At 46.4% G+C, this 22,993-nt stretch overlaps 1 protein-coding gene across 1 annotated transcript; it reads right to left on the bottom strand.

Annotated features, from left to right (window-relative positions):
- Window positions 1–20,071: 20,071 nt before the first annotated feature.
- On the bottom strand, window positions 20,072–22,692 carry LOC118936929 (polysialoglycoprotein-like). The gene is made up of 5 exons (XM_036934583.1): window positions 22,632–22,692; window positions 22,392–22,457; window positions 22,171–22,254; window positions 21,742–22,035; window positions 20,072–21,438 (listed from the first exon to the last, which is right to left on the bottom strand). Exons 1-5 carry the CDS (start codon window positions 22,690–22,692, stop codon window positions 20,072–20,074), a joined length of 1,872 nt encoding a protein of 623 aa, XP_036790478.1.
- Between the last annotated feature and the right edge of the window lie 301 nt (window positions 22,693–22,993).

Raw genomic sequence — 22,993 nt, 5'->3', positions numbered from 1 at the left:
CATTCCACAAATTTCTTGTTAACTATAGTTTTGGCAAGTCATTTAGGACATTTACTTTGTGCATGACAAGTAATTTTTCCAACAATTGTTTACAGATTATTTCACTGTATTACAATTCCAGTGGGTCAGAAGGTTACATTCACTAAGTTGACTGTGCCTTTAAACAGCTTGGAAAATTCCAGAAAATGATGTCATGGCTTTAGAAGCTTCTGACAGGCTAATTTACATAATTTGAGTCAATTAGAGGTGTACCTGTGGATGTATTTCATGACCTACCTTCAAACTCAGTGGGAAAATCAAAAGAAATCAGCCAAGATCTCAGGCGGAAAAAAATGTAGACCTCCACAAGTCTGGTTCATCCTTGGGAGCAATTTCCAAATGCCTGAAGTTACCACGTTCATCTGTACAAACAATAGTACGCAAGTATAAACACCATGGGACCATGCAGCCGTCATACCGCTCAGAAAGGAGACGCATTCTGTCTCTTAGAGATGAACATACTTGGTGCGAAAAGTGCAAATCAATCCCAGAAAATCAGCAAAGTACCTTGTGAAGGTGGAGGGAACAGGTACAAAAGTATCTATATCCACAGTAAAACGAGTTCTATATAGACATAACCTGAAAGGCCGCTCAGCAAGGAAGAAGCCACTGCTCCAAAACCGCCATAAAAAGCCAGACTACGGTTTGCAACTGCACATGGGGACAAAGATTGTACTTTTGAGAAATGTCCTCTGGTTTGATGAAACAAAAACAGAACTGTTTTTGGCCATAATGACCATCGTTATGTTTGGAGGAAAAAGGGGGAGGCTTGCAAGCTAAAGAACACCATCCCAACCGTGAAGCACGGGGGTGGCAGCATCATGTTGTGGGGTGCTTTGCTGCAGGAGGGACTGGTGCACTTCATAAATAGATGGCATCATGAGAAAGGAAAATTATGTGGATGTATTGAAGCAACATCAAAAGTCAGGAAGTTAAAGCTTGGTCGCAAATGGGTCTTCCAAATGGACAATGACCCCCAAGCATACTAACAAAGTTGTGGCAAAATGGCTTAAGGACAACAAAGTCAAGGTATTGGAGTGGCCATCACAAAGCCCTGACCTCAATCCCATAGAAAATGTGGGCAGAACTGAAAAAGCATTTGCAAGCAAGGAGGTCTGACTCAGTTACAGCAGCTCTGTCAGGAAGGAATGGGCCAAAATTCACTCTACTTATTGTGGGAAGCTTGTGGAAGGCTACCCAAAATACTAATTAAGAGTATGTAAACTTTTGACCTGCTGGGAATGTGGTGAAAGAAAACTATTTTTCTGTTTTATTCTTAAAATAAAGTGATCCTAACTGACCTACGTCAAGGAATTTTTATTAGGATTAAATGTCAGGAATTGTGAAACTGAGTTTAAATGTATTTGGCTAAGGTGTAAACTTCCGACTGTATGTGCTGATAGGAGAGAATCTATGAAGGTCAGTTCATTGGGGAGAGGGTGAGGTGAAATGTGGGGACTGGGGGGTAACTATAGTATCTATAGCCTACAGGCTGGGGGTGGGTGGTTAGCCTCTGCCCTTCACCGCGGACCTTTTTCATTGTTCCAGTAGGTCGGAGGAGTGAGGTGGAAAAGTCGGCTCTCATTGCAACAAAAAAAAAAAAAAGTGTATATTCACTGTCTATCCCTGGGTCAGTGCCACTTGAAAAATATTCTGCTAATCTCTGTAGTCATACAGTATAGTAGAATTGCATGATAATTTTAAAAAAGCCCCCCCCCCCAAAAAAGAGAAACATCTGACATAGCCTAACTCCACCACACGCTGCATTGAATAGAGAGTTAGTCTAAATGATGACTACTCAAATTAGTAATAGTCAGCTATCTTACATAAGTCCGTAAATGTGATTCATGGAATGCTTTTTTAAAAAAAAATTGCTTCCCCTTAACGGTCTTGCTTAGGGGCCAGTAAGCTAAGCGTAAACACGCTAATGTTACGCCCGTCGGCTGTCAGTTATGTCGATGACTGTGTACATACAGCACGCCAATCACCGACACCGGAAGTCCCATGACCGTCACAGCTCTAGTTGTAGGCTTGAATTTGTTCAAGAGCGGCGTCGACGCCAGATTTTGCTTTAGTTTTCCTCAGCCTGTGTTTTGTTTCTCTCTCCTTTTCCTGTTAGATGGTGAGGCGGCTTCTCTCCAGAGAAGCCAACATTAATGCTTTTGACAAGGACCGCCAAGCAATCCACTGGGCTGCTTACATGGGTAATGAGTTGACCACATTTACATTCTGAATGTCCTTATCCCAGTGAGTGAATGGGCTGTGTGTTAGCCTCACAGCTCAGCTGTATGGTCCACCACTAGTGTTTTATTATGTCAGAATGATGGACAAAGTATGTTGATAAGATGTAGGTTTACAATTGTACTAACATGTAGCTTCAGCAGCAACGTCATCAGACGACCCAGTTGCAGCATCAGTAGAGTACTCATAGTCAGACGACATGCGCCTCAGATTACAGGTCATCATTTGCAGGAGTGCTACCATGATTTGGAGAGGCGTGGGATTCTACATCATTAGTCTCCAAATACTCTCGAGAAAAAACTAAAAGGGACAGATGTGTTGCTGTAGAATACCTGTCTGTTCTACACGGTCTAGGCCAAATTGCCATTTATGTTGACCAACATGCACGCCATGCAGTTCTAAAAGTATGTTTCAGGCCTTATCGTCTCTGGCATGTTTAGCGTCAGACCCTATGGATCGGAGCAAGGCCAGGGCATGCACAATGGAGACGTCATTTGATGACAGCTCTGAAAAATGTAGGTTAAGGTTTGACAACATTATTTAGACTGAGTTACTCTATGCTGTTGAATGAGTGTCAAACACAGCAGCACCATAGACAGTGACAAAGAACATAGCTAGAAGGGTTGCGGAAAGAAACACTTACCTCCAAGTCTCCTCTGCAGAGAGACTTGATCTTGCTTCTGGGACTTTCCAACAGGGTAACAAGAAACTGAGGAGAAAGTGTTGACAGAAGTTGAGTTCACACAAAATAGCTACATATATTAATAGCAGTGAAGAATAAAAGATGACCAACGCGGAAGATACAGACAGTCAAATATTAATACCCAACTTATAAAGTTAAGCATATTTACCAAACAAATCCCTTAAACATTAGTGAACCAACCTTTGACAACCCCCACAGTCATCACAACGAGCAGCAATTCTCTCACACCTCCCATGATCATGAAAATAGTCTGTGTTATCAACAGGTAATGTCTTCCCATGGCCTGTATGAGGCTTATATAGGCCACTAATGACCTTAGTTTACCTGACAAACATGGCTTAACGATCAATTAACAAGCTTGATTGAGTTGTTACGTTCAGATAGAAATAGACCATGTAGAACATATGTTGATTCTTATCAAGTTGGTGGGCAGGCAATCTTTTCTACTCCATATATTGCATTTATATCTGTAATGATTAACCCTAATGGTCTCAGATCAGCAGTAGAAAGAAGTATTCCTAATTATTTTAGGTGTAATCTTCAAAGATATTAGGGGGAAATAAACACTGTACCCAAATCCACGTTTTACGTTTTTCAGACAGTGAGAGAGAAGAGGGAGGGATAGGGGGAAGCACAACAGGCCCACACTCATCCTCTCGTACCACCAGGTTCCCTTCCAGCAGATACTGGACTTCAGAGGAACTTCTGCTGCTATACCCCATCTTTACCTTTACCCACAAAGGTCCTAAACGGTAGAAAGTGTCCGGCCAACAGACAGACGCACACCTTATGACGGCAATAACCTGTAGTCCAAGGGGATAGTAGCACTTCACTGAGAGCAAAACAGACAGGGACCAAAAGATGTGGAAGAAGCAATTAGGAGGCCTGCGTCTTGTGACCGTAGCGTACGTGTAGGTATGTACGGCAGGACCAAATCAGAGAGATAGGTACGAGCAAGCCCATGTAATGCTTTGTAGGTTAGCAGTAAAACCTTGAAATCAGCCCTTGCCTTGACAGGAAGCCAGTGTAGGGAGGCTAGCACTGGAGTAATATGATATATTTTTGGGGTTCTAGTCAGGATTCTAGCAGCCGTATTTAGCACTAACTGAAGTTTATTTAGTGCTTTATCCGGGTAGCCGGAAAGTAAGAGCATTGCAGTAGTCTAACCTAGAAGTGACAAAAGCATGGATACATTTTTCTGCATCATTTTTGGACAGAAAGTTTGATTTTTGCAATGTTACGTAGATGGAAAAAAGCTGTCCTTGAAACAGTCTTGATATGTTCTTCAAAAGAGAGATCAGGGTCCAGAGTAACGCCGAGGGCCTTCACAGTTTTATTTGAGACGACTGTACAGCCATTAAGATTAATTGTCAGATTCAACAGAAGATCTCTTTGTTTCTTGGGACCTAGAACAAGCATCTCTGTTTTGTCCGAGTTTAAAAGTAGAACGTTTGCAGCCATCCACTTCCTTATGTCTGAAACACATGCTTCTAGCGAGGGCAATTTTGGGGCTTCACCATGTTTCATTGAAATGTTCAGCTGTGTGTCATCCGCATAGCAGTGAAAGTTAACATTATGTTTTCGAATGACATCCCCAAGAGGTAAAATATATAGTGAAAATCAATAGTGGTCCTAAAACGGAACCTTGAGGAACATCGAAATTTACAGTTGATTTGTCAGAGGACAAACCATTCACAGAGACTGTAACAGTTTTCTTCTATCTCCTCCTCTGACGAGGAAGGCAGAGGCTGCGCAACAGCCTTTTCTAAACATTTTGAGAGGAATGGAAGATTCGATATAGGCCGATAGTTTTTTATATTTTCTGGGTCAAGGTTTGGCTTTTTCAAGAGAGGCTTTATTACTGCCACTTTTAGTGAGTTTGGTACACATCCGGTGGATAGAGAGCCGTTTATTATGTTCAACATAGGAGGGCCAAGCACAGGAAACAGCTCTTTCAGTAGTTTAGTTGGAATAGGGTCCAGTATGGAGCTTGAAGGTTTAGAGGCCATGATTATTTTCATCATTGTGTCAAGGGATATAGTACTAAAACACTTGAGTGTCTCTCTTGATCCTAGGTCCTGGCAGAGTTGTGCAGACTCAGGACAACTGAGCTTTGAAGGAATACGCAGATTTAAAGAGGAGTCCGTAATTTACTTTGTAATAATCATCTTTTCCTCAAAGAAGTTCATGAATTTATTACTGCTGAGGTGAAAGCCATCCTCTCTTGGGGAATGCTGCTTTTTAGTTAGCTTTGCGACAGTATCAAAAACGAATTTCGGATTGTTCTTATTTTCCTCAATTAAGTTGGAAAAATAGGATGATCGAGCAGCAGCAAGGGCTCTTCGATACTGCACGGTACTGTCTTTCCAAGCTAGTCGGAAGACTTCCAGTTTGGTGTGGCGCCATTTCCGTTCCAATTTTCTGGAAGCTTGCTTCAGAGCTCGGGTATTTTCTGTATACCAGGGAGCTAGTTTCTTATGAGAAATGTTTTTAGTTTTTAGGGGTGCAACTGCATCTAGGGTATTGCGCAAGGTTAAATTGAGTTCCTCAGTTAGGTGGTTAACTGATTTTTGTCCTCTGGCGTCCTTGGGTAGACAGAGGGAGTCTGGAAGGACATCAAGGAATCTTTGTGTTGTCTGTGAATTTATAGCACGACTTTTGATGTTCCTTGGTTGGGGTCTGAGCAGATTATTTGTTGCAATTGCAAACGTAATAAAATGGTGGTCCGATAGTCCAGGATTATGAGGGAAAACATTAAGATCCACAACATTTATTCCATGGGACAAAACTAGGTCCAGAGTATGACTGTGACAGTGAGTAGGTCCAGAGACATGTCGGCTGATTATTCGTTTTAAGTCTAATACTGCGGGTAATGGAGTCGCCAATGACTAGAGTTTTCAATTTGTCAGAGCTAATGGTGGGAAGCTTCGGCGTCTCTGACCCCGTAACGGGAGGAGTAGAGACAAGAGAAGGCTCGGCCTTTGACTCCGACTCGCTGCTTAATGGGGAAAACCGGTTGAAGTTTGTCGGCTGAATGAGCGACACCGGTTGAGCATTCCTACAGCATTTCTCTCCAGAAACCGTGAGAAAGTTGTCCGGCTGCGGGGACCGTGCGAGGGGATTTATACTAACGTTACTATCTGTACTTACTGGTGGCACAGACGCTGTTTCATCCTTTCCTACACTGAAATTACCCTTGCCTAACGATTGCGTCTGAAGCTGGGCTTGTAGCACAGCTATCCTCACCGTAAGGCGATCGTTCTCCTGTATGAGTACAGCGACTGCAATCAGCTTCAGAGGTGGCGTCGTCGCCAGACGGGCCGGTCGCAGCTTCAGAGGTGGCGGCGTCGCCAGACGGGCCGGTCGCAGCTTCAGAGGTGGCGGCGTCGCCAGACGGGCCGGTCGCAGCTTCAGAGGTGGCGGCGTCGCCAGACGGGCCGGTCGCAGCTTCAGAGGTGGCGGCGTCGCCAGACGGGCCGGTCGCAGCTTCAGAGGTGGCGGCGTCGCCAGACGGGCCGGTCGCAGCTTCAGAGGTGGCGGCGTCGCCAGACGGGCCGGTCGCAGCTTCAGAGGTGGCGGCGTCGCCAGACGGGCCGGTCGCAGCTTCAGAGGTGGCGGCGTCGCCAGACGGGCCGGTCGCAGCTTCAGAGGTGGCGGCGTCGTCCGAGGACACGCGCCTCAGCTTCTCCTCAGAGGACAGGGCATCATTTGCCGGAGAGCTACCATGGTTTGGAGAAGCTTGGGATTCTACTTCATTGGTCTCTAAATACTCTTGAGAAAAAACAAAAGGAACAGTTGGGTATTCTACAGCAACACATCTGTTCTACACGGTCTAGGCCAAATTGCTAATCGAATTTTGAGCAACATGAACCCTACAGTTTTCAAAGTATATGTTTCAGGCCGTACCTTCTCTGGCTTGTTTAGCGTCAGACCCTATGGATCGGAGCAAGGCCAGGGCATGCACAATGGAGACGTCATTTGATGACAGCTCTGAAAAATGTAGGTTAAGGTTTGACAACATTATTTAGACTGAGTTACTCTATGCTGTTGAATGAGTGTCAAACACAGCAGCACCATAGACAGTGACAAAGAACATAGCTAGAAGGGTTGCGGAAAGAAACACTTACCTCCAAGTCTCCTCTGCAGAGAGACTTGATCTTGCTTCTGGGACTTTCCAACAGGGTAACAAGAAACTGAGGAGAAAGTGTTGACAGAAGTTGAGTTCACACAAAATAGCTACATATATTAATAGCAGTGAAGAATAAAAGATGACCAACGCGGAAGATACAGACAGTCAAATATTAATACCCAACTTATAAAGTTAAGCATATTTACCAAACAAATCCCTTAAACATTAGTGAACCAACCTTTGACAACCCCCACAGTCATCACAACGAGCAGCAATTCTCTCACACCTCCCATGATCATGAAAATAGTCTGTGTTATCAACAGGTAATGTCTTCCCATGGCCTGTATGAGGCTTATATAGGCCACTAATGACCTTAGTTTACCTGACAAACATGGCTTAACGATCAATTAACAAGCTTGATTGAGTTGTTACGTTCAGATAGAAATAGACCATGTAGAACATATGTTGATTCTTATCAAGTTGGTGGGCAGGCAATCTTTTCTACTCCATATATTGCATTTATATCTGTAATGATTAACCCTAATGGTCTCAGATCAGCAGTAGAAAGAAGTATTCCTAATTATTTTAGGTGTAATCTTCAAAGATATTAGGGGGAAATAAACACTGTACCCAAATCCACGTTTTACGTTTTTCAGACAGTGAGAGAGAAGAGGGAGGGATAGGGGGAAGCACAACAGGCCCACACTCATCCTCTCGTACCACCAGGTTCCCTTCCAGCAGATACTGGACTTCAGAGGAACTTCTGCTGCTATACCCCATCTTTACCTTTACCCACAAAGGTCCTAAACGGTAGAAAGTGTCCGGCCAACAGACAGACGCACACCTTATGACGGCAATAACCTGTAGTCCAAGGGGATAGTAGCACTTCACTGAGAGCAAAACAGACAGGGACCAAAAGATGTGGAAGAAGCAATTAGGAGGCCTGCGTCTTGTGACCGTAGCGTACGTGTAGGTATGTACGGCAGGACCAAATCAGAGAGATAGGTACGAGCAAGCCCATGTAATGCTTTGTAGGTTAGCAGTAAAACCTTGAAATCAGCCCTTGCCTTGACAGGAAGCCAGTGTAGGGAGGCTAGCACTGGAGTAATATGATATATTTTTGGGGTTCTAGTCAGGATTCTAGCAGCCGTATTTAGCACTAACTGAAGTTTATTTAGTGCTTTATCCGGGTAGCCGGAAAGTAAGAGCATTGCAGTAGTCTAACCTAGAAGTGACAAAAGCATGGATACATTTTTCTGCATCATTTTTGGACAGAAAGTTTGATTTTTGCAATGTTACGTAGATGGAAAAAAGCTGTCCTTGAAACAGTCTTGATATGTTCTTCAAAAGAGAGATCAGGGTCCAGAGTAACGCCGAGGGCCTTCACAGTTTTATTTGAGACGACTGTACAGCCATTAAGATTAATTGTCAGATTCAACAGAAGATCTCTTTGTTTCTTGGGACCTAGAACAAGCATCTCTGTTTTGTCCGAGTTTAAAAGTAGAACGTTTGCAGCCATCCACTTCCTTATGTCTGAAACACATGCTTCTAGCGAGGGCAATTTTGGGGCTTCACCATGTTTCATTGAAATGTTCAGCTGTGTGTCATCCGCATAGCAGTGAAAGTTAACATTATGTTTTCGAATGACATCCCCAAGAGGTAAAATATATAGTGAAAATCAATAGTGGTCCTAAAACGGAACCTTGAGGAACATCGAAATTTACAGTTGATTTGTCAGAGGACAAACCATTCACAGAGACTGTAACAGTTTTCTTCTATCTCCTCCTCTGACGAGGAAGGCAGAGGCTGCGCAACAGCCTTTTCTAAACATTTTGAGAGGAATGGAAGATTCGATATAGGCCGATAGTTTTTTATATTTTCTGGGTCAAGGTTTGGCTTTTTCAAGAGAGGCTTTATTACTGCCACTTTTAGTGAGTTTGGTACACATCCGGTGGATAGAGAGCCGTTTATTATGTTCAACATAGGAGGGCCAAGCACAGGAAACAGCTCTTTCAGTAGTTTAGTTGGAATAGGGTCCAGTATGGAGCTTGAAGGTTTAGAGGCCATGATTATTTTCATCATTGTGTCAAGGGATATAGTACTAAAACACTTGAGTGTCTCTCTTGATCCTAGGTCCTGGCAGAGTTGTGCAGACTCAGGACAACTGAGCTTTGAAGGAATACGCAGATTTAAAGAGGAGTCCGTAATTTACTTTGTAATAATCATCTTTTCCTCAAAGAAGTTCATGAATTTATTACTGCTGAGGTGAAAGCCATCCTCTCTTGGGGAATGCTGCTTTTTAGTTAGCTTTGCGACAGTATCAAAAACGAATTTCGGATTGTTCTTATTTTCCTCAATTAAGTTGGAAAAATAGGATGATCGAGCAGCAGCAAGGGCTCTTCGATACTGCACGGTACTGTCTTTCCAAGCTAGTCGGAAGACTTCCAGTTTGGTGTGGCGCCATTTCCGTTCCAATTTTCTGGAAGCTTGCTTCAGAGCTCGGGTATTTTCTGTATACCAGGGAGCTAGTTTCTTATGAGAAATGTTTTTAGTTTTTAGGGGTGCAACTGCATCTAGGGTATTGCGCAAGGTTAAATTGAGTTCCTCAGTTAGGTGGTTAACTGATTTTTGTCCTCTGGCGTCCTTGGGTAGACAGAGGGAGTCTGGAAGGACATCAAGGAATCTTTGTGTTGTCTGTGAATTTATAGCACGACTTTTGATGTTCCTTGGTTGGGGTCTGAGCAGATTATTTGTTGCAATTGCAAACGTAATAAAATGGTGGTCCGATAGTCCAGGATTATGAGGGAAAACATTAAGATCCACAACATTTATTCCATGGGACAAAACTAGGTCCAGAGTATGACTGTGACAGTGAGTAGGTCCAGAGACATGTCGGCTGATTATTCGTTTTAAGTCTAATACTGCGGGTAATGGAGTCGCCAATGACTAGAGTTTTCAATTTGTCAGAGCTAATGGTGGGAAGCTTCGGCGTCTCTGACCCCGTAACGGGAGGAGTAGAGACAAGAGAAGGCTCGGCCTTTGACTCCGACTCGCTGCTTAATGGGGAAAACCGGTTGAAGTTTGTCGGCTGAATGAGCGACACCGGTTGAGCATTCCTACAGCATTTCTCTCCAGAAACCGTGAGAAAGTTGTCCGGCTGCGGGGACCGTGCGAGGGGATTTATACTAACGTTACTATCTGTACTTACTGGTGGCACAGACGCTGTTTCATCCTTTCCTACACTGAAATTACCCTTGCCTAACGATTGCGTCTGAAGCTGGGCTTGTAGCACAGCTATCCTCACCGTAAGGCGATCGTTCTCCTGTATGAGTACAGCGACTGCAATCAGCTTCAGAGGTGGCGTCGTCGCCAGACGGGCCGGTCGCAGCTTCAGAGGTGGCGGCGTCGCCAGACGGGCCGGTCGCAGCTTCAGAGGTGGCGGCGTCGCCAGACGGGCCGGTCGCAGCTTCAGAGGTGGCGGCGTCGCCAGACGGGCCGGTCGCAGCTTCAGAGGTGGCGGCGTCGCCAGACGGGCCGGTCGCAGCTTCAGAGGTGGCGGCGTCGCCAGACGGGCCGGTCGCAGCTTCAGAGGTGGCGGCGTCGCCAGACGGGCCGGTCGCAGCTTCAGAGGTGGCGGCGTCGCCAGACGGGCCGGTCGCAGCTTCAGAGGTGGCGGCGTCGCCAGACGGGCCGGTCGCAGCTTCAGAGGTGGCGGCGTCGCCAGACGGGCCGGTCGCAGCTTCAGAGGTGGCGGCGTCGCCAGACGGGCCGGTCGCAGCTTCAGAGGTGGCGGCGTCGTCCGAGGACACGCGCCTCAGCTTCTCCTCAGAGGACAGGGCATCATTTGCCGGAGAGCTACCATGGTTTGGAGAAGCTTGGGATTCTACTTCATTGGTCTCTAAATACTCTTGAGAAAAAACAAAAGGAACAGTTGGGTATTCTACAGCAACACATCTGTTCTACACGGTCTAGGCCAAATTGCTAATCGAATTTTGAGCAACATGAACCCTACAGTTTTCAAAGTATATGTTTCAGGCCGTACCTTCTCTGGCTTGTTTAGCGTCAGACCCTATGGATCGGAGCAAGGCCAGGGCATGCACAATGGAGACGTCATTTGATGACAGCTCTGAAAAATGTAGGTTAAGGTTTGACAACATTATTTAGACTGAGTTACTCTATGCTGTTGAATGAGTGTCAAACACAGCAGCACCATAGACAGTGACAAAGAACATAGCTAGAAGGGTTGCGGAAAGAAACACTTACCTCCAAGTCTCCTCTGCAGAGAGACTTGATCTTGCTTCTGGGACTTTCCAACAGGGTAACAAGAAACTGAGGAGAAAGTGTTGACAGAAGTTGAGTTCACACAAAATAGCTACATATATTAATAGCAGTGAAGAATAAAAGATGACCAACGCGGAAGATACAGACAGTCAAATATTAATACCCAACTTATAAAGTTAAGCATATTTACCAAACAAATCCCTTAAACATTAGTGAACCAACCTTTGACAACCCCCACAGTCATCACAACGAGCAGCAATTCTCTCACACCTCCCATGATCATGAAAATAGTCTGTGTTATCAACAGGTAATGTCTTCCCATGGCCTGTATGAGGCTTATATAGGCCACTAATGACCTTAGTTTACCTGACAAACATGGCTTAACGATCAATTAACAAGCTTGATTGAGTTGTTACGTTCAGATAGAAATAGACCATGTAGAACATATGTTGATTCTTATCAAGTTGGTGGGCAGGCAATCTTTTCTACTCCATATATTGCATTTATATCTGTAATGATTAACCCTAATGGTCTCAGATCAGCAGTAGAAAGAAGTATTCCTAATTATTTTAGGTGTAATCTTCAAAGATATTAGGGGGAAATAAACACTGTACCCAAATCCACGTTTTACGTTTTTCAGACAGTGAGAGAGAAGAGGGAGGGATAGGGGGAAGCACAACAGGCCCACACTCATCCTCTCGTACCACCAGGTTCCCTTCCAGCAGATACTGGACTTCAGAGGAACTTCTGCTGCTATACCCCATCTTTACCTTTACCCACAAAGGTCCTAAACGGTAGAAAGTGTCCGGCCAACAGACAGACGCACACCTTATGACGGCAATAACCTGTAGTCCAAGGGGATAGTAGCACTTCACTGAGAGCAAAACAGACAGGGACCAAAAGATGTGGAAGAAGCAATTAGGAGGCCTGCGTCTTGTGACCGTAGCGTACGTGTAGGTATGTACGGCAGGACCAAATCAGAGAGATAGGTACGAGCAAGCCCATGTAATGCTTTGTAGGTTAGCAGTAAAACCTTGAAATCAGCCCTTGCCTTGACAGGAAGCCAGTGTAGGGAGGCTAGCACTGGAGTAATATGATATATTTTTGGGGTTCTAGTCAGGATTCTAGCAGCCGTATTTAGCACTAACTGAAGTTTATTTAGTGCTTTATCCGGGTAGCCGGAAAGTAAGAGCATTGCAGTAGTCTAACCTAGAAGTGACAAAAGCATGGATACATTTTTCTGCATCATTTTTGGACAGAAAGTTTGATTTTTGCAATGTTACGTAGATGGAAAAAAGCTGTCCTTGAAACAGTCTTGATATGTTCTTCAAAAGAGAGATCAGGGTCCAGAGTAACGCCGAGGGCCTTCACAGTTTTATTTGAGACGACTGTACAGCCATTAAGATTAATTGTCAGATTCAACAGAAGATCTCTTTGTTTCTTGGGACCTAGAACAAGCATCTCTGTTTTGTCCGAGTTTAAAAGTAGAACGTTTGCAGCCATCCACTTCCTTATGTCTGAAACACATGCTTCTAGCGAGGGCAATTTTGGGGCTTCACCATGTTTCATTGAAATGTTCAGCTGTGTGTCATCCGCATAGCAGTGAAAGTTAACATTATGTTTTCGAATGACATCCCCAAGAGGTAAAATATATAGTGAAAATCAATAGTGGTCCTAAAACGGAACCTTGAGGAACATCGAAATTTACAGTTGATTTGTCAGAGGACAAACCATTCACAGAGACTGTAACAGTTTTCTTCTATCTCCTCCTCTGACGAGGAAGGCAGAGGCTGCGCAACAGCCTTTTCTAAACATTTTGAGAGGAATGGAAGATTCGATATAGGCCGATAGTTTTTTATATTTTCTGGGTCAAGGTTTGGCTTTTTCAAGAGAGGCTTTATTACTGCCACTTTTAGTGAGTTTGGTACACATCCGGTGGATAGAGAGCCGTTTATTATGTTCAACATAGGAGGGCCAAGCACAGGAAACAGCTCTTTCAGTAGTTTAGTTGGAATAGGGTCCAGTATGGAGCTTGAAGGTTTAGAGGCCATGATTATTTTCATCATTGTGTCAAGGGATATAGTACTAAAACACTTGAGTGTCTCTCTTGATCCTAGGTCCTGGCAGAGTTGTGCAGACTCAGGACAACTGAGCTTTGAAGGAATACGCAGATTTAAAGAGGAGTCCGTAATTTACTTTGTAATAATCATCTTTTCCTCAAAGAAGTTCATGAATTTATTACTGCTGAGGTGAAAGCCATCCTCTCTTGGGGAATGCTGCTTTTTAGTTAGCTTTGCGACAGTATCAAAAACGAATTTCGGATTGTTCTTATTTTCCTCAATTAAGTTGGAAAAATAGGATGATCGAGCAGCAGCAAGGGCTCTTCGATACTGCACGGTACTGTCTTTCCAAGCTAGTCGGAAGACTTCCAGTTTGGTGTGGCGCCATTTCCGTTCCAATTTTCTGGAAGCTTGCTTCAGAGCTCGGGTATTTTCTGTATACCAGGTAGCTAGTTTCTTATGAGAAATGTTTTTAGTTTTTAGGGGTGCAACTGCATCTAGGGTATTGCGCAAGGTTAAATTGAGTTCCTCAGTTAGGTGGTTAACTGATTTTTGTCCTCTGGCGTCCTTGGGTAGACAGAGGGAGTCTGGAAGGACATCAAGGAATCTTTGTGTTGTCTGTGAATTTATAGCACGACTTTTGATGTTCCTTGGTTGGGGTCTGAGCAGATTATTTGTTGCAATTGCAAACGTAATAAAATGGTGGTCCGATAGTCCAGGATTATGAGGGAAAACATTAAGATCCACAACATTTATTCCATGGGACAAAACTAGGTCCAGAGTATGACTGTGACAGTGAGTAGGTCCAGAGACATGTCGGCTGATTATTCGTTTTAAGTCTAATACTGCGGGTAATGGAGTCGCCAATGACTAGAGTTTTCAATTTGTCAGAGCTAATGGTGGGAAGCTTCGGCGTCTCTGACCCCGTAACGGGAGGAGTAGAGACAAGAGAAGGCTCGGCCTTTGACTCCGACTCGCTGCTTAATGGGGAAAACCGGTTGAAGTTTGTCGGCTGAATGAGCGACACCGGTTGAGCATTCCTACAGCATTTCTCTCCAGAAACCGTGAGAAAGTTGTCCGGCTGCGGGGACCGTGCGAGGGGATTTATACTAACGTTACTATCTGTACTTACTGGTGGCACAGACGCTGTTTCATCCTTTCCTACACTGAAATTACCCTTGCCTAACGATTGCGTCTGAAGCTGGGCTTGTAGCACAGCTATCCTCACCGTAAGGCGATCGTTCTCCTGTATGAGTACAGCGACTGCAATCAGCTTCAGAGGTGGCGTCGTCGCCAGACGGGCCGGTCGCAGCTTCAGAGGTGGCGGCGTCGCCAGACGGGCCGGTCGCAGCTTCAGAGGTGGCGGCGTCGCCAGACGGGCCGGTCGCAGCTTCAGAGGTGGCGGCGTCGCCAGACGGGCCGGTCGCAGCTTCAGAGGTGGCGGCGTCGCCAGACGGGCCGGTCGCAGCTTCAGAGGTGGCGGCGTCGTCCGAGGACACGCGCCTCAGCTTCTCCTCAGAGGACAGGGCATCATTTGCCGGAGAGCTACCATGGTTTGGAGAAGCTTGGGATTCTACTTCATTGGTCTCTAAATACTCTTGAGAAAAAACAAAAGGAACAGTTGGGTATTCTACAGCAACACATCTGTTCTACACGGTCTAGGCCAAATTGCTAATCGAATTTTGAGCAACATGAACCCTACAGTTTTCAAAGTATATGTTTCAGGCCGTACCTTCTCTGGCTTGTTTAGCGTCAGACCCTATGGATCGGAGCAAGGCCAGGGCATGCACAATGGAGACGTCATTTGATGACAGCTCTGAAAAATGTAGGTTAAGGTTTGACAACATTATTTAGACTGAGTTACTCTATGCTGTTGAATGAGTGTCAAACACAGCAGCACCATAGACAGTGACAAAGAACATAGCTAGAAGGGTTGCGGAAAGAAACACTTACCTCCAAGTCTCCTCTGCAGAGAGACTTGATCTTGCTTCTGGGACTTTCCAACAGGGTAACAAGAAACTGAGGAGAAAGTGTTGACAGAAGTTGAGTTCACACAAAATAGCTACATATATTAATAGCAGTGAAGAATAAAAGATGACCAACGCGGAAGATACAGACAGTCAAATATTAATACCCAACTTATAAAGTTAAGCATATTTACCAAACAAATCCCTTAAACATTAGTGAACCAACCTTTGACAACCCCCACAGTCATCACAACGAGCAGCAATTCTCTCACACCTCCCATGATCATGAAAATAGTCTGTGTTATCAACAGGTAATGTCTTCCCATGGCCTGTATGAGGCTTATATAGGCCACTAATGACCTTAGTTTACCTGACAAACATGGCTTAACGATCAATTAACAAGCTTGATTGAGTTGTTACGTTCAGATAGAAATAGACCATGTAGAACATATGTTGATTCTTATCAAGTTGGTGGGCAGGCAATCTTTTCTACTCCATATATTGCATTTATATCTGTAATGATTAACCCTAATGGTCTCAGATCAGCAGTAGAAAGAAGTATTCCTAATTATTTTAGGTGTAATCTTCAAAGATATTAGGGGGAAATAAACACTGTACCCAAATCCACGTTTTACGTTTTTCAGACAGTGAGAGAGAAGAGGGAGGGATAGGGGGAAGCACAACAGGCCCACACTCATCCTCTCGTACCACCAGGTTTCCTTCCAGCAGATACTGGACTTCAGAGGAACTTCTGCTGCTATACCCCATCTTTACCTTTACCCACAAAGGTCCTAAACGGTAGAAAGTGTCCGGCCAACAGACAGACGCACACCTTATGACGGCAATAACCTGTAGTCCAAGGGGATAGTAGCACTTCACTGAGAGCAAAACAGACAGGGACCAAAAGATGTGGAAGAAGCAATTAGGAGGCCTGCGTCTTGTGACCGTAGCGTACGTGTAGGTATGTACGGCAGGACCAAATCAGAGAGATAGGTACGAGCAAGCCCATGTAATGCTTTGTAGGTTAGCAGTAAAACCTTGAAATCAGCCCTTGCCTTGACAGGAAGCCAGTGTAGGGAGGCTAGCACTGGAGTAATATGATATATTTTTGGGGTTCTAGTCAGGATTCTAGCAGCCGTATTTAGCACTAACTGAAGTTTATTTAGTGCTTTATCCGGGTAGCCGGAAAGTAAGAGCATTGCAGTAGTCTAACCTAGAAGTGACAAAAGCATGGATACATTTTTCTGCATCATTTTTGGACAGAAAGTTTGATTTTTGCAATGTTACGTAGATGGAAAAAAGCTGTCCTTGAAACAGTCTTGATATGTTCTTCAAAAGAGAGATCAGGGTCCAGAGTAACGCCGAGGGCCTTCACAGTTTTATTTGAGACGACTGTACAGCCATTAAGATTAATTGTCAGATTCAACAGAAGATCTCTTTGTTTCTTGGGACCTAGAACAAGCATCTCTGTTTTGTCCGAGTTTAAAAGTAGAACGTTTGCAGCCATCCACTTCCTTATGTCTGAAACACATGCTTCTAGCGAGGGCAATTTTGGGGCTTCACCATGTTTCATTGAAATGTTCAGCTGTGTGTCATCCGCATAGCAGTGAAAGTTAACATTATGTTTTCGAATGACATCCCCAAGAGGTAAAATATATAGTGAAAATCAATAGTGGTCCTAAAACGGAACCTTGAGGAACATCGAAATTTACAGTTGATTTGTCAGAGGACAAACCATTCACAGAGACTGTAACAGTTTTCTTCTATCTCCTCCTCTGACGAGGAAGGCAGAGGCTGCGCAACAGCCTTTTCTAAACATTTTGAGAGGAATGGAAGATTCGATATAGGCCGATAGTTTTTTATATTTTCTGGGTCAAGGTTTGGCTTTTTCAAGAGAGGCTTTATTACTTTATTTGGGGCGGCAGGGTAGCCTAGTGGTTAGAGCGTTGGACTAGTAACCGGAAGGTTGTGAGTTCAAACCCCCGAGCTGACAAGGTACAAATCTGTCGTTCTGCCCCTGAACAGGCAGTTAACCCACTGTTCCCAGGCCGTCATTGAAAATAAGAATTTGTTCTTAACTGACTTGCCTGGTTAAATAAAGGTAAAATAAAAAAAAAATAAATAAAAATTACTGCCACTTTTAGTGAGTTTGGTACACATCCGGTGGATAGAGAGCCGTTTATTATGTTCAACATAGGAGGGCCAAGCACAGGAAACAGCTCTTTCAGTAGTTTAGTTGGAATAGGGTCCAGTATGGAGCTTGAAGGTTTAGAGGCCATGATTATTTTCATCATTGTGTCAAGGGATATAGTACTAAAACACTTGAGTGTCTCTCTTGATCCTAGGTCCTGGCAGAGTTGTGCAGACTCAGGACAACTGAGCTTTGAAGGAATACGCAGATTTAAAGAGGAGTCCGTAATTTACTTTGTAATAATCATCTTTTCCTCAAAGAAGTTCATGAATTTATTACTGCTGAGGTGAAAGCCATCCTCTCTTGGGGAATGCTGCTTTTTAGTTAGCTTTGCGACAGTATCAAAAACGAATTTCGGATTGTTCTTATTTTCCTCAATTAAGTTGGAAAAATAGGATGATCGAGCAGCAGCAAGGGCTCTTCGATACTGCACGGTACTGTCTTTCCAAGCTAGTCGGAAGACTTCCAGTTTGGTGTGGCGCCATTTCCGTTCCAATTTTCTGGAAGCTTGCTTCAGAGCTCGGGTATTTTCTGTATACCAGGGAGCTAGTTTCTTATGAGAAATGTTTTTAGTTTTTAGGGGTGCAACTGCATCTAGGGTATTGCGCAAGGTTAAATTGAGTTCCTCAGTTAGGTGGTTAACTGATTTTTGTCCTCTGGCGTCCTTGGGTAGACAGAGGGAGTCTGGAAGGACATCAAGGAATCTTTGTGTTGTCTGTGAATTTATAGCACGACTTTTGATGTTCCTTGGTTGGGGTCTGAGCAGATTATTTGTTGCAATTGCAAACGTAATAAAATGGTGGTCCGATAGTCCAGGATTATGAGGGAAAACATTAAGATCCACAACATTTATTCCATGGGACAAAACTAGGTCCAGAGTATGACTGTGACAGTGAGTAGGTCCAGAGACATGTCGGCTGATTATTCGTTTTAAGTCTAATACTGCGGGTAATGGAGTCGCCAATGACTAGAGTTTTCAATTTGTCAGAGCTAATGGTGGGAAGCTTCGGCGTCTCTGACCCCGTAACGGGAGGAGTAGAGACAAGAGAAGGCTCGGCCTTTGACTCCGACTCGCTGCTTAATGGGGAAAACCGGTTGAAGTTTGTCGGCTGAATGAGCGACACCGGTTGAGCATTCCTACAGCATTTCTCTCCAGAAACCGTGAGAAAGTTGTCCGGCTGCGGGGACCGTGCGAGGGGATTTATACTAACGTTACTATCTGTACTTACTGGTGGCACAGACGCTGTTTCATCCTTTCCTACACTGAAATTACCCTTGCCTAACGATTGCGTCTGAAGCTGGGCTTGTAGCACAGCTATCCTCACCGTAAGGCGATCGTTCTCCTGTATGAGTACAGCGACTGCAATTAGAAGGCATCATGTTAATGTTACTACTTAGCTTCGGCTGTTGGAGGTCCTGACGAACCATGTCCAGATAAAGCGTCCGGAGTATGAGGATTCTGTGTTATGCACTATAGCCCGTTACCATATGTGATTTAATATTATCTGCTGTTGGCTTGTGTGGATGTATGTATGTGTTATGCAACATAGCTGACTTGAACCATTGTTCAGTTTCAGGGCCATGGGCCTTTCTCATGATGGAAAAATACAGAACTGTGCAATGAGTTGGGGGGGGGGGGCACATTCAGAACAGTCTTTTGTTAGATAACAGGAGCCAGGTGCCTGATAACTGCATATTCTACACAGCTACAACGACTGACCGCTGAAGCGCTTAAGGGGCTGGGACCAGCCTCTGCGCCAACAATCAACGATAGGCTGGGTGAGTCTAAACCACGCCCAGTCTACTCTGACAGGCCGGCTCGGAAGCAGGAACTACTGTCAGAGTATATTAAATATCTTTGTCAGGAACAAGTCAGTTCTGTTTTGCCCTGCGAGGTGGGACAGAGCCCATATATACGAAAATTGCATTTACCACTTATTGCTTAGCTAATAAAAGCCTCATTGTGATATTTATCCTGATACCAGATTCGAATTGACGCAACCCTGACACGAGTGAAAAAATTGAGGGAAAAACCAAAAATATAAACGGTAATTAAAAAGTAAAAACCGTAAAGTTGTCAGGTAGCAAAGTAGGCAACAAAACACCGCAACACGTAAACAAGTCTGCAAGTTGTGACCGGAAATGGCGTCAAAATGCTGTTGAGGTATCATGTGATGCTACTAGCATAAATGGACCAACACTGAGCACATGTAGCTTAAGTCAATTGGTAATTTAAAACACAGGGGTCTGAGTAATATTGCTGGCGCATGGATATAATGCAAAATAAATGTTGCCATCACCCCAGTTACTCAAGTCAGGTCATACACCTCAACTCCAAGTAGGAACCACCAAAACAATACAGAGGACACAAGTATTACAGTTAATGTTTAATTGAGCCAAAACAAGCAAATGCAGTTACACACTGGACTAGAGTACCCATGAACTCTTGCATGTCCCACGTCAGATATCCATGGCGTCGTCGCCGGACGGGCCGGTCGCAGCTTCAGAGGTGGCGTCGTCGCCAGACGGGCCGGTCGCAGCTTCAGAGGTGGCGTCGTCGCCAGACGGGCCGGTCGCAGCTTCAGAGGTGGCGTCGTCGCCAGACGGGCCGGTCGCAGCTTCAGAGGTGGCGTCGTCGCCAGACGGGCCGGTCGCAGCTTCAGAGGTGGCGTCGTCGCCAGACGGGCCGGTCGCAGCTTCAGAGGTGGCGTCGTCGCCAGACGGGCCGGTCGCAGCTTCAGAGGTGGCGTCGTCGCCAGACGGGCCGGTCGCAGCTTCAGAGGTGGCGTCGTCGCCAGACGGGCCGGTCGCAGCTTCAGAGGTGGCGTCGTCGCCAGACGGGCCGGTCGCAGCTTCAGAGGTGGCGTCGTCGCCAGACGGGCCGGTCGCAGCTTCAGAGGTGGCGTCGTCGCCAGACGGGCCGGTCGCAGCTTCAGAGGTGGCGTCGTCGCCAGACGGGCCGGTCGCAGCTTCAGAGGTGGCGTCGTCGCCAGACGGGCCGGTCGCAGCTTCAGAGGTGGCGTCGTCGCCAGACGGGCCGGTCGCAGCTTCAGAGGTGGCGTCGTCGCCAGACGGGCCGGTCGCAGCTTCAGAGGTGGCGTCGTCGCCAGACGGGCCGGTCGCAGCTTCAGAGGTGGCGTCGTCGCCAGACGGGCCGGTCGCAGCTTCAGAGGTGGCGTCGTCGCCAGACGGGCCGGTCGCAGCTTCAGAGGTGGCGTCGTCGCCAGACGGGCCGGTCGCAGCTTCAGAGGTGGCGTCGTCGCCAGACGGGCCGGTCGCAGCTTCAGAGGTGGCGTCGTCGCCAGACGGGCCGGTCGCAGCTTCAGAGGTGGCGTCGTCGCCAGACGGGCCGGTCGCAGCTTCAGAGGTGGCGTCGTCGCCAGACGGGCCGGTCGCAGCTTCAGAGGTGGCGTCGTCGCCAGACGGGCCGGTCGCAGCTTCAGAGGTGGCGTCGTCGCCAGACGGGCCGGTCGCAGCTTCAGAGGTGGCGTCGTCGCCAGACGGGCCGGTCGCAGCTTCAGAGGTGGCGTCGTCGCCAGACGGGCCGGTCGCAGCTTCAGAGGTGGCGTCGTCGCCAGACGGGCCGGTCGCAGCTTCAGAGGTGGCGTCGTCGCCAGACGGGCCGGTCGCAGCTTCAGAGGTGGCGTCGTCGCCAGACGGGCCGGTCGCAGCTTCAGAGGTGGCGTCGTCGCCAGACGGGCCGGTCGCAGCTTCAGAGGTGGCGTCGTCGCCAGACGGGCCGGTCGCAGCTTCAGAGGTGGCGTCGTCGCCAGACGGGCCGGTCGCAGCTTCAGAGGTGGCGTCGTCGCCAGACGGGCCGGTCGCAGCTTCAGAGGTGGCGCCGTCGCCAGACGGGCCGGTCGCAGCTTCAGAGGTGGCGCCGTCGCCAGACGGGCCGGTCGCAGCTTCAGAGGTGGCGCCGTCGCCAGACGGGCCGGTCGCAGCTTCAGAGGTGGCGCCGTCGCCAGACGGGCCGGTCGCAGCTTCAGAGGTGGCGCCGTCGCCAGACGGGCCGGTCGCAGCTTCAGAGGTGGCGCCGTCGCCAGACGGGCCGGTCGCAGCTTCAGAGGTGGCGTCGTCGCCAGACGGGCCGGTCGCAGCTTCAGAGGTGGCGTCGTCGCCAGACGGGCCGGTCGCAGCTTCAGAGGTGGCGTCGTCGCCAGACGGGCCGGTCGCAGCTTCAGAGGTGGCGTCGTCGCCAGACGGGCCGGTCGCAGCTTCAGAGGTGGCGTCGTCGCCAGACGGGCCTGTCGCAGCTTCAGAGGTGGCGTCGTCGCCAGACGGGCCGGTCGCAGCTTCAGAGGTGGCGGCGTCGTCCGAGGACACGCGCCTCAGCTTCTCCTCAGAGGACAGGGCATCATTTGCCGGAGAGCTACCATGGTTTGGAGAAGCTTGGGATTCTACTTCATTGGTCTCTAAATACTCTTGAGAAAAAACAAAAGGAACAGTTGGGTATTCTACAGCAACACATCTGTTCTACACGGTCTAGGCCAAATTGCTAATCGAATTTTGAGCAACATGAACCCTACAGTTTTCAAAGTATATGTTTCAGGCCGTACCTTCTCTGGCTTGTTTAGCGTCAGACCCTATGGATCGGAGCAAGGCCAGGGCATGCACAATGGAGACGTCATTTGATGACAGCTCTGAAAAATGTAGGTTAAGGTTTGACAACATTATTTAGACTGAGTTACTCTATGCTGTTGAATGAGTGTCAAACACAGCAGCACCATAGACAGTGACAAAGAACATAGCTAGAAGGGTTGCGGAAAGAAACACTTACCTCCAAGTCTCCTCTGCAGAGAGACTTGATCTTGCTTCTGGGACTTTCCAACAGGGTAACAAGAAACTGAGGAGAAAGTGTTGACAGAAGTTGAGTTCACACAAAATAGCTACATATATTAATAGCAGTGAAGAATAAAAGATGACCAACGCGGAAGATACAGACAGTCAAATATTAATACCCAACTTATAAAGTTAAGCATATTTACCAAACAAATCCCTTAAACATTAGTGAACCAACCTTTGACAACCCCCACAGTCATCACAACGAGCAGCAATTCTCTCACACCTCCCATGATCATGAAAATAGTCTGTGTTATCAACAGGTAATGTCTTCCCATGGCCTGTATGAGGCTTATATAGGCCACTAATGACCTTAGTTTACCTGACAAACATGGCTTAACGATCAATTAACAAGCTTGATTGAGTTGTTACGTTCAGATAGAAATAGACCATGTAGAACATATGTTGATTCTTATCAAGTTGGTGGGCAGGCAATCTTTTCTACTCCATATATTGCATTTATATCTGTAATGATTAACCCTAATGGTCTCAGATCAGCAGTAGAAAGAAGTATTCCTAATTATTTTAGGTGTAATCTTC

Source organism: Oncorhynchus mykiss, chromosome 2, assembly GCF_013265735.2.
Source record: "Oncorhynchus mykiss isolate Arlee chromosome 2, USDA_OmykA_1.1, whole genome shotgun sequence".
In the NCBI taxonomy this organism is placed as follows: domain Eukaryota; kingdom Metazoa; phylum Chordata; class Actinopteri; order Salmoniformes; family Salmonidae; genus Oncorhynchus; species Oncorhynchus mykiss.
The sequence above is the reverse complement of the archived record's forward strand: the minus strand, read 5'-3'. Positions and strand labels throughout refer to the sequence as shown.